General features: G+C 48.2%; 1 protein-coding gene across 1 annotated transcript; it reads left to right on the forward strand.

Moving 5' to 3' along the window:
- The first annotated feature begins 2604 nt into the window (after nucleotides 1-2604).
- RTP3 (receptor transporter protein 3) lies at nucleotides 2605-7522 on the forward strand. The gene is made up of 3 exons (XM_032412132.1): nucleotides 2605-2680; nucleotides 4074-4283; nucleotides 6745-7522. The coding sequence occupies exons 2-3, from the start codon at nucleotides 4129-4131 to the stop codon at nucleotides 7520-7522; spliced, it is 933 nt and encodes a 310-aa protein (XP_032268023.1). The 5' UTR covers nucleotides 2605-2680; nucleotides 4074-4128.
- Nucleotides 7523-12346: the final 4824 nt, after the last annotated feature.

Raw genomic sequence — 12346 nt, forward strand, 5'->3', positions numbered from 1 at the left:
GGACTTGGAAAGCACTGAGCTGAGGATGGAGCGGACTTGCTTTCCTGGAATATATCCACCACTCCCCAGGGTCCAGGCAATTTGGTACATCGGAGTAAAAAGAAATTGCAGTCTGAAATGGCTGGATTTACAGTTCCCGGTGCGTTCGATCAGTGATAACCACCCGTCCAGAAGGCTTGCTGGGAAAACAATGACACTTCGATCTCTGGGTCACAGACAAGACAGGGGCTAGCAGACGGCCTGGAGATCTGGCGGGGTCTAATACTAGAGCTAACTGCGCTAGTCATTAGCACTTTCTGAACAAAAACTGGGTAACAGGTGAGGGCAAGGCTCAGAAGTGGTTTAGTTTCACCAAGCCAGTTCTCCCCATGGAAGGATGGGAGGGAAGATAAACCACAGGGCAGACAAAGGAAAATGCAGCCCCTCTCATGATTTGCGGTTATGGTCCATAAAGTTGCCAAGAACACTGAAATAGCAAAATACTGAACCATCGCTCCCCGGGGAAATGCAGACTTAGTTCCTGCCAGCCTCTAGCTTTTGGTCAGCTGAGCAATCCGTAACCTTGTGTTGTTTCTGTTTAAAGACACCTTATGTAGTAAGTCATGTTCATGTATTAACATTGAACTTGCAGGCAGCAGCACTAGAACTCATGCCTGAATGAAGCTTATGGAACGCACATTCTCTCCGGAAGGCACATCCCAGCCTCCTCACCACTAGGCACCCTAGACTGAGCACTAGGCTTCGGGGCCACTTGAAACAACAAGATCGCCAACAAAAAACACAAAAAAATCTGACACACATTGCACAAATAGACCTGAAAAGGACACTTGTTTTCAGCACAGGAGCTGAAACGAGAAGGCAGAGTGTTGTCCAAGCTCAGCTGGGCCTGTCCCAAGCTTTCACACAAGGCCCCCACCCCCACCCCCCACCCCACCCGCGGCACAGCCAGACCCCAGCCAGTGTTCAGAAGGAGTGACAGCAAGTGTCCCTGACCCTGTTGCGAGGAGAATGGCCTCTGGGTTAGAAGCTGGGTATGAGGAGGGCCGTGCCGTGGCCATTGCCCACCAGGAAGGGAGGGACAGAACCCTGGCCAGGTAGAGGCAGTGAGGAGAACTTGTCTGTCTGCACGTAAATTCCCATTTCCAGAGTGCAGGGGTTTCTGTGAGAGTCACTGTTCCAAGTGAGGTCCCAGGAATTGTTTTTGTCAAGCTTCAGGGACCAGTGTTGGCTTCCTTCCAGGCCCTTCTCGGCACCAGGCATGCCTAGTAGCCCTCTGCATAAAACGTGGCATTTCATCTTCAAAAGGCCTGAAATGACTAGTCCACTGTAACACAGCAGGTCAGAGCCCCAGACCAAAGACCCCTGACCTCCAGCTCCATTCTGTCCCTTGTCCCCTCACCCCCTTTATAAATCTCCTCTGCAGGTGCAGTGAGGCCAGGAAGGAGCTTGCCCAGGAGGCTCCAGGAAACCCCTCCCTCCTCATCCCACCCAAACTTTCCTTTTCCTCCCTCCCTCCCCTTCCTCTCTCCCACCCCATCCACCCCCTCTTCTCCTCTGGGAGCCCACTGCCCAGACCGCCAGTGTCCGACCCAGCTGGTGGAGGCGACTGGGCAGCCCTAGAACCACTTCCCCCAAAACAGCGTCTGTAAGCTTTGCTGATCCCACCACAGCGCTGCGGGGGAGGGACCCCCCCTGGCTCTGGGTCTGTGATTGCTGACTAGGACCTGCCCACCTTGTCCTTCCCTTCAGCCTCCTGGAGTGGTGACCACAATAACCCGGCCTTGGAATCACTTGAGGAATTTTTAAGAGATCTGACGCCCAGACCAATTCAATGAGAACTCCATGGCTGGTCTGAGGAATACGAATCTCCAGCTATCTTCAGCCCTGCTGAGCTCCCGTGCTATTTCCTAGGCCTTGGCATCCCCGCCCCCACCCCAGAAACCCAGAATTCTCTGGAAGATCAGGTAAATTATGTTACTCATGATAGTTAGAGGGAACACATTTAGCCTATGTTAATTAATTAATTAATCTCTTAGAGCGGGGAGGGACAGGGGGCGAGGGAGGGAGAGAATCTGAAGCAGGCTCCATGGCCCAGGGAAGATTCCAATGGAGGGCTTGATCTCTCAACCCTGAGATCATGACATGAGCCGGAATCAAGAGTCTATCGCTTAACCCACTGAGCCACCCAAACGACCCTAGCCTATGTTAATTTAAATGTGACAAACCTTCTCACATTCTTTAATGCTTGCGTTCAAATACTTATATCATTTAAAAAGGCAGAGTCTTCCAATTAGAGTATTTTTAGTAGAGCGAGGGGCTTAAAGTAACCTTTACATGACAAAGAAACACTGAACTATCTGGGGATCTTCAAGGATCCCCTTGCACACTTGCTTTCAAGGGTTGGTTTTTTTCTTTAAGATTTTATTTATTTGTTTATTTGAGAGAGAGAGAGAGCAAGTGGGGGAAAGGGCAGGGGGGAGAGAATCTGAAGCTGACTCCGTGCTGAGCACGGAGCCTGACGCGGGGTTGGATCTCAAAACCCTAAGATCATGACCTGAACCGAAACCAAAGAGCCCAAGGCTCAACGGACTGAGTCACCCAGGCGCCCCGCCAAGGGTGGTTTTAACAACGCAGAACTGCCTATGACATTTTCACACAAGATCTCATACCAGGCCAGAAGGTAAGACAGGCTCTTGTCTCAACACCCTCTGCTCTCCACTTGCTCTGAACCAGCTCTGCGATGCAGAAGAGCATTGGCATTTGTACAACTACGGGCAGGGAGGGAGCAAGCTTGCTCACCTGGCTGAGATTTCTTTCCGGGTGCAGCTAGGAGGCTGGTGCGGCCAGCTCAGGGGGGCGTGCAACATGGAGCATGCGCTGTTGGGCCCTGGAACCTGGGCAGGAGCCCTGGGAGCAAAGGCAGGGGCTCTCCTCCTTGGGGTGGCCGTGAGCACAGGGCGCAGGGCTGGGACAGCAGGAGTCTAAGAGGATGGCATGGAGCGAGGGGCTGTGGCTTAGGGTGTAGGGGTGGATATGGGCTTGGGGGAAGATCAGCTGGGCAGGGCTGAGGCTGGTAGAAGGCAGGGGTGGCCTGTGAGGGTCCAAATGCCATGCGAACATGCAGCGTGCGGGTGGGGGCTTCCACCTCTGGAAAGATGCCCCTGCCCCAGCTGCAGCATGGAGAGTGGCCCAAGAGGCACGGAGGCAGCTGGGGGGATGCCAGGGCAGCGGGCCGCCAAGGGTGGGGCTTTCCTCTTGGGCAGCAGTTGGTCAGGGGCGCAGGTCAGTGGCAGGCTGTCTGCGGAGGGGGTCGTGGCATGCAGACACCCAGAATCTTGCCCGCCCTCCCCGGGCCATTGCCTGCCCCCTGCTCCTCTCTCCTTCCTTTTCAAGCCTCTCCTCAAGGAAGTGGGTTCAGGTGTGGCCGCTGGCCGCTCACCCATGTGGGGACTGACCTTGCAGCCTCATCTGGGCACTCGGGCTGTGTCAGCTTTGGTTTCTAATGGGTGGAGGACAAGGTTCAGGAGTCTCCTTGGACAGCTTGCGGGCTGTAAGATCCAGTCATACAGAGACCCACCTGAACAGGAAGCAGAGAGCCCAGGGCAGGGACGCAGGGAGCAGGGAGGGCCCACGATGGCCCTGTCCTTCTTTGCATCTGCATCTCTCCTCCCCAGTCACGAGCACAGCAGCCCAGTGGATAAGGACTTCCAAGTGTTAGAACAGAAAAAGCACCTGCAGCCTCTCTCCACCATTTCCAGAGGCTTCAGAGGTAAAGGATGTATTCCAGGTTAAAGGCAGGTAATCAGCAGAGTCAGACTGAGATCCACTCCTGAGACCCAATCCAGAGTCTGGAGCTTTCCCGTGGTCATATTTTGTTGGATGAAACCATGCATTCTGTGTCTTTGGAAATTCCCTGTGGAGGAGGCTAGCGCTGTCCTCTGAACTGGGAGCCAGATTCAACTGACCTTTGTCCCTGAGGCAAAGACCTGGTCCATGGGCCCAGGTCAGGTACACAAAGGGAGAGCAGGTCCCAGGCCCTTCTTTAAAGCAGGAAACCTCATGTTCTGCTACAGACCCGTCAGAGTCTCCAGGAGATCCTGATGCCTGCAGCTCGTCACATAGCATACGATGAGTCAGGACATGGAGCTATGGAAGCAAACGTTCCAGGAATTAATTCAGGAGGTGAAGCCATGCCACGAATGGACCCTGACAGTAGACAAAGACCTTCTTCCCAACAGCCTGAAGCCAGGATGGTCACAGTACCAGCAGAGGGCTTTTGCCAGGTGAGTGGGGAAAGGGATGGTATGTATTCCAGAAAATTCGTTACTGTGTATCCTTGCTCCTTTTCTTGTTTTATCCCATGCTTGCACACGGAAGACTACAGGAAGTACGGTGCCCATCATCCAAGACGTTTTAGCTTTGGTAAAGGGTTTTTTCTTTATCACAGTGAACCCCAAACAGTAGCAGGACTGGGCACTGGTGTGGGCTGCATAGGGGTTGGGGGGGAGCAGTGAGGAAGAGGGAAGGGGAGCAGATGAAGGAGAGCTGGGTGGGCAAAGTTCCCGCCTCGGAGGACCTGGGGCTCACTATGGAGCCCAGAAGGGAGAGGTCCCGTGGGCTGAGGAGGCCCCTCCAGGAGAGGGCAGAGGTTAGGGTAGTTGAGCAACATGCAGCAGTCTTGCTCCCTCTGCTCTGGGCTGACGGATCCTTTTAAACTAAGACTCTTGGAAGTCATCCAAAGCCTTACCCTTTTTCCCAGGTGGGAAAGCAGAGCTCCAAGGGTCAGGGAGTGGGGCTGCCCCCCTGCACAGAGGGTGGGGGCCTGAGACTCTCTCCTGGGACTGGGGCAGGGCCTCGGTGCCTGCCCACTGCCCTCCTCTCTGGGGGAGGGTCTGGGCAGAGGAAGCAGAGGTCTCCTCTCCTTGTGGCCCATGGCTTTCCCGGGCCAGGAGCTGGCACCAGGAGCATCCAAGCAAAATCTCAGTCCCCCCCTTCTTTTGTGAGAACCTTGAACTCTGAGCTGGCAATGAACAGAGCAATATGACTCAGAGGGAGGGCCAGGGGAAGCAGCTCAGGAGAGCAGAGGCCAGGGCCCTGTGCACCACTGACTCCGAATGACCCCAGTAAGGCCATCTCACTCATGGTGGTCAGAACCTCTTGGCCTCTTCCCTTCATTTCATGGCCATGTTCACCCTGTGAGATGCGGCCAGAATCAAAACACAAGAAGGAAACCTTGACTGGCTCATTCTTCCCAGCCCCCTCCAATCCACCATCCCAGATTAGTCGAGGCTTGGCTGCTAGAACAGATAAACCTCGAAATATCAATGATTTGACCTAACACGTGGTCCCCATGTCACCGAGGCAGAGGAAGAGGAGCTGGAGGGTTTTCCAAGAGCTTCTGTGCCAGATTTGGAAATAACACGTCATTGCCCACATCCCATTGGGCAACCAGTCATATGGCCCGACCTAACTGCGAGGGGGTTGGGAAGTGGGTGGGAGTGCATGGATAATTTGTCCCTGCCATACTGTAGCTTCTGCCTCTCCCATAATTCCTGTCCTGGGTGCAGCCATGTTCTTGTGTGCCTTCTTCCCCTCTCTCCATCATATCCTGACATATATTTGTCCAAATATGTGAGCTCAGGAAATTGCCCTCTTCCCTGCAGAGATGAGGTGTCATTCTCTTGTACCCTGAGGCTAGGTGCACACAGAATATGAAGTTTTCCAGGCTACCTTGAGCAATGAATTGGGTTGGAGGGGGAGCAAAAGGAGAGAGAGCTGGACACAGTGATCTCCCTAAAATACTGGCAGATTGGGGGCCCCTGGGCAACAGGGCAAAGCAATGCTTTTCCTCCAGACACTAGACCTGCCCTGATCTGTGGCTCTACGACTTACTGTCTTAGGGCTGTTTGGGTGGCAATAAAATAAATAAGATAAAATGAAATGAAATAAAAAAAAAAATACCCCAGACTGGGCAGTTTATACACAACAGAAATGTATTGCTCACAGTTCTAGAGGCTGGAAGTCCAAGATCAGGGTGCCAGCTAGTCTGGTGAAAGCCCTCTTCCGGGTTGTGGACTTCTCCTGTATCCTCACATGGTGGAAGGAGCTAGGGGGCTCTATGGGATCTCTTTGATAAGGGTACTAATCACATTCACATGGGCTCCACCCTCATGACCTAAGCACCTCCCAAAGGCCTTCTAACATCATCACCTTTGGAGGTTCGGATTCCGATATGTGAATTTGGGGGGAAGCACAAACTTTCAGATGGTAGCACCTACCAACACCCGCTTGTACCACCTGTGGATTTCAGTTCGGAGCTCTTGGGGGATGATTTAATAGCTGCTGTTGCCCCTGTAGCCTCTGACCCACTTCAATCTACATTTGAAGAAGCCTTGGTTTGGGGTTAGGAGACCGGAGGTCTAGTCCTGCTTCTGACACCCACCAAGTCTCTGCACATGATGGGTTCCAGCATGCACCGCATCTCTAGCACCATCGTGTAGGACTTAGAAGGTCCCTTCCAGCACCAACAGCTTGTGATCTGCAATTTTCATGACAGACACCTGTGGGTCACAGGGCATGTTGGTGGCACGGTGGAGACAGGGGCTCGCTAATTTCTTCCCCCACTAACCTCGACCCCTGTCAAGTCACGTCTCTGTGTGGTTGGGCGCCCCTTCCTCCCTCTGGCCCAGCCCACAACTCGGCCATCCTGGGCCAAGCTGAGGGTCTCGTCTTCTGTCCCCACAGGTTCCAGTGCTCCTTGTGCTCTCGCAGTTGGGCCTCTGCTCAAGTTCAGGTCCTTTTCCACATGCACAAGAGTGAGGGGAAACCCAGGGGCAAGGTGAAGATGAGGGTCTTTGCCCAGAGATGTCAGAAGTGCAATCAGTCTCCATTTGAGGTTCCCGAGTTCACAAAAGAGAACATCTCAAGGATCCTGAACAACCTGGTGTTCCGAATTCTGAAGAAATGCTACAGAGAAGGATTTAAGTCCATGGAGACGATACCTACCATCAACGAAATCTCTCTTGAAGGGCCGCATGACAGTAACAACTGCGAGGCATGTCTGCAGGGCTTTTGTGCTCAGAGAGGGTCAGGTGAGGCCCTGCAGTCACCAGCGTTGCCGTCACTTCCTGCCGTTAGCTCACCCGCCCTTGGGACCGCCATCCCCACGCCCTCTCCCACTAGGAGTGGCGCCCCAGCGGACACAGTGAAGGGGAACACCAGAGCGGATGCGGTGAAGGGGAACGCCATGGGAAACAAGGGAAAGGCTTTACCCCAACCCTGGTGTACTGTGTCCACAAAGGCTGCGATCCTCCCCACCCACTGGAGCCCGAGACCAAACACCCACCACCACGTGGAGAGGAGAACCCAGGTCAGCACCTGCAGTGAGGGGCCCTATTGCCACACAGCCTGGAATCTCAGGTGCAGGAACTTTAATGCTTGCTGCTGTTTTTTCATTCTGATCATTGTGGTGATCATCGTCGTGGTGATCATCGTAGAGACCATTCCGTGGACCTCCACATGATGCCAGGTTCAAAGTCATGTAGTATTGTTCCACGGATAGGAAATACACAGAAGAGGTAAATCCAGAGACAGGAAGTAGCCTGGTGACTGCCAGGGGCTGCGGGGAAGGGGATTAATCGGTATGGGGCTTTTTGTGGGCAGAGGGTGGGTGGTGATGAAAATGTTTGGCACAAGTTGGAGGGGGTGGTTGTACAATACTGTGAATGCAGTAAATGCCATTGAATTGTTCATTTTAAAGTGGTTGATTTCATGTGATTTTTAAGGGTTAATGTTAATTTCAATTCAATGCAGTTTTGTGTAAAGGACGCTGACATTCTGCTCATTGTCAGAACTGAGACCGAAGCCTTTATGGCTCACAGAACTATTTGGAAATCTCATGAGACCTGTGGATCCTCTCTCCCCAGAGAAGCTTGCACAGACCCAGTGACGTCAGCCTGTGGAAGCACTTGCCATGGTTTTCATTAGGTTGAAAGCCTGGGTCTCAAAGCAGTGTTCTCCACAGCAGGGTCCGTGCAGCTCAGGGCTGCGGCAGGACCATCCGCCCACGTCGGGGAGATAGCCTTCAAACTCTATTTCATGTTTCTTTGTACTTTACTATTTCTTGTTGCACAGTTTATAATGTGCGTTACTGTACTAGTAAAATGGTATTGTGACACAATGTGTAATTAAATAAATATACACCCATCTGGAGTGCATGCTCAGTTTCTCATTGACTTTTCACTTTTTCATTTTCAGAATTGAAACTCTATACCCATTAAACAACTCGCATTTTCTCCCTCCCCCTGCTCCCTACTAATGCCCATTCTTCTTTCTGTCTGTATGGATAGGACTACCCTGAGGACCTCATAGAGGTGGACTCATACAGTATTTGTCTTTTTGTCACTAGTTTATTTCACTTAGCATAATGTCCTCAAGTTTCATTCATGTTGTAGCGTGTGATGGGATTTCCTCCCTTTTTAAGGCTGAAGAACATTCCATGGTATGTATATACCACATTTTGTCTACCCATCTGTAGACATCTGGGAGGCTTCCAGCTCTTGGCTATTATGACTAGTACTGCTAGGAACACGGGTGTACCATTAGTTCTTTGAGACCCTACTTTCAACATACTCAGAAGTAGAATTGCTGGACCATACGGTGATTCTACTTTTAATTTTTGGAGGAACTGCCATGCTATTTTCCATAGCAATTGCATCATCTTACACTCCCACCAACAGGGACAAGGGTTCCAATTTCTCCATATCCTCACCAACAATTATTTTCTGGGTTTTTTTGTTTTAATAATAGCTACACCAAAGGGTGTGAGGTGATACCTCAGTGTATCTTTGATTTGGATATCTAGAAAATGCAATTCTTTATGATGCACACTTCCTCTTTTGAGGCAATATCTGAAATAATATTTGTACATCTCAGCACAGATGCAAGTATTGGGAACACAACAGAAATGTGTGGGTAAATTCTTCACAGATTTGCTATTCGTTTTCTAATATTGGGCACAGTCTGTCTATCTATTTAGCAAACTCCAGAAACTTAACATTTAATAGTGGACAAGATAGTTTCAAACACATGCCTAAGGAACAAGGGTGCCCAGCAGCCCATAAGGAGCTGGAAGCTGAGTGACCAGTGAGGTAGGGAGGACACGCTGGGTTGTTAATATAAAAAGGGGTTCTTAGTAGAAAACAAGTCATAAAATGTTAAAGATAGAATCAACCTTGGGCGCCTGGGTGGCTCAGTCGTTAAGCGGCTGCCTTCGGCTCGGGTCGTGATCCCAGAGTCCTGGGATCGAGTCCCACATCGGGCTCCCTGCTCAGCGGGAAGCCTGCTTCTCCCTCTCCCACTCCCCCTGCTGTGTTCCTGCTCTCGCTGTCTCTGTCTCTGTCAAATAAATAAATAAAATCTTTAAAAAAAAAAATCATTAAAAAAAAAAAGAATCAGCCTTAGAAATGTCTTCTCCAACTCTATTTTTTACAGGTAGGTAAAAGGTGAAGTGATTTTCCCAAGATTATACGGTGCATTAGTAAAAGAGCTGGACTTGCAATCCTGGCTCCCCGAGTCCCAGTGCCGATCAGCTTCCAGAAAAGACTGGAATGTGTGTGCATGCGTGTGTGCGTGCACATTTGCACAATAAAGAGATGGCAAATACAGGGAGATTCGAAACATCTGTTGATATCTCCAGACAGACTCTACAGTATTCAAAGATAGGCAAGGATGGGTGGAATGATTTGGAGTATGTCAATAAGGAAAACAAACTAGAAAATGGAATTTAGATCATTGGGACATTAAGGGAAGTGGATGTTGAACCATTTGTGAACTCACTGAAGACTGGCGTCAAGAACTTTAATTTCGGGAAAGAATTGGAAAGTTCTTTAAAATTCCAAGAAATGTTATTACATGATCAAAATTTACTCTAATAACACATACTGCTGCCGACAAGTAGGGTGGGAGAAGCTAGGCAAATTGGTGCCCCTATGAATCAGGACGTGGGAAATGAGAATCGCATAAACCTACACCCACCCAACACAACACCTCAAAGTAGGCTTCCTTCCCACTCAGGAGTAGTGAGAGATTCAAGAGATGGCACTGAGGTGGGAAGGAAGGGACACAAAGAAGGAAAGACAGTAAATGATTTCTGGAGGTTACTGTTTGCCATCATCATTAAGTTACCCTAAACTGGTGTTTGGCAAGCATGCCTAATGGTCATTCTAGAAAGCTCCAGTTAAGAAATGTGGTGTGGTCCTTGCTGGTAATTAAAATGTACTACTCGATGATTTCACCTGTGTCTCTGCCCCTTAAAAATCCAACGTCTGAAAAATGGGTATAATAGTAAGCTTTTGGAACCAGAACATTTTTCTTCTAGGAATTACATTTTATTCTTTTATTCATATTGCTTTAATGCTCATACATATATCCTGCTATGGAAATTCCTTTTCCAAATTATGAATCAGTCCATATGCATCATGTAAAATTTTCAAATCTCTATGATATTTCCACTGAGATGCCCTATAATCGTGCTGCATTTTTACATTTACATGAATAAATTAAATAATATCTCTACAAATGTTATATTCAAACAATATATTTGGTATGGGATATAATGTAACACGAAACAATTATGTATTATATACTTTGCAATACTTTTTCCTTTGTTTATATGTAGCTCCAAAACCAGGTTTTTGCACAAAAGACTGGTTTTATTGAAACAAATTTTGCATTATTCATGGACAATTTGTGTGAAAGCCCCTATTTGCCCCTTTTAAGATTTATTTTCCATTTGGCTATATATAATGTATACCTTGGCATGAAATGAAATTTCAAAATCATTCAAGTAGTACAACTAATAAATTTCAATTCCATTTTTGAAGAGTTAAAAAGAAAAATGCAATTTTTGAGGTTCAATTGAAGTGATTTCTCATTTTCCTACTCTTTTCATCTCTTAACCTACTTCTCAGAGTTTGTTTTTAACTTGAAGCAATCCTCCGCTGAAGCATTACCATATGGTTTTAGAATGTTCTGCCTTTTTTGCATCTGTTGAGGATAAAACACTGGGAATTATGATTAAATCTATCAAGACAAAATATGGAGGGTGTCAATAGGGGCCCCTCTGGGGACAGACTGTTCTTCAGATAAGAGAAAATAAAAATCACTCTTCCTTTCTTCCAAAAAACCCAAATGGCTAGACTTGTGTGTCCAATATGGCAGCCACCTGTGGCAATCTAATAATTAAAAATCCTTAATTAATTAAAAGTTCTTCACTTATACCAGTCATTATTCAAGTAGTCAAAACCACGTGTGTCTGATGGTCACTACATTTGGACAGCACAGTTAAAGAACATTTCCATCACTGCAGAAAATTCTATTGGATGGCACTGAACTAGACCATGTAGGAGTCGATTCATATAGGAATATACGTAAATATATGCACTTTTTCCTTCTTAGTCATAAAAGCTACTTGTTGAAGCTTATCTTCAACTCACAGTCTTGTTTCTTTTAGCCCAAAATAGTGGTATAAAAATAGACATTTGTACAATTTCTCCAAATCATATGATGTGGTGTAAGAGTCCAAAGCCCTATCATGAATCCCATCCTTGCCAACAAAAAAACAGTCTCATGAGCTCCCTGTGGACGGCAGCATTGTGGCCTGGGCAGATTTTTCCTGTAGCACCTGTCAGGAAAGCTTTCCTAGGCACTCCTCATCTGTAATGGACAAGTAGTCATCCCTGCTACCTTGTAAAGCCACCTTGGAGGAGGAGGAGTCCCTAAGGGTACTGCCTCTACTCCCTGCTCTAAGGTGCATCCTGGGACCCCCGAGGTACCCACTCAGAACAGGAGGACCATCCATGCAGGCCACGTAAGGCTTCCCAGGACCAGCCAGGACCACTATGCCTCTGTGAGGACTCCCAGCGCACCATCTGAGTATCCTGTGCCCAATGCATGGGCAGACAATCCAGCTCTTCTTTCTACCTTCAATGCCCAAATTATACCTAAAGTCTTACAAAATACAATTAAAATATATGAAAACAGCAGTTTGTATAAACCCAAGGAAAGCTTTTCTTAGTAAAAGAAGTAATTCATTAAAACTCTTTCAAAATAAAATAAAATCTCATTTGGCTAGTCCCATATAAATGCTCTTTTTACAATCCCTTTATCCCTGGATTCCTAAAAACAGTGTAATCAACTTCAGATTTTGGTCTCTAAGTTATAATTTAAAAAAATAACACATTTTCTAAAATATTAAATGTGCACTCTTTGGAAACAAGTATATGCAAATGAACTTTTATATATAAACCCACTTATCAATTCTCCAGTCCACAGAGAGAACTATTTG

Source organism: Phoca vitulina, unplaced genomic scaffold (genome assembly GCF_004348235.1).
Source record: "Phoca vitulina isolate PV1807 unplaced genomic scaffold, GSC_HSeal_1.0 scaffold13, whole genome shotgun sequence".
Lineage (NCBI taxonomy): Eukaryota > Metazoa > Chordata > Mammalia > Carnivora > Phocidae > Phoca > Phoca vitulina.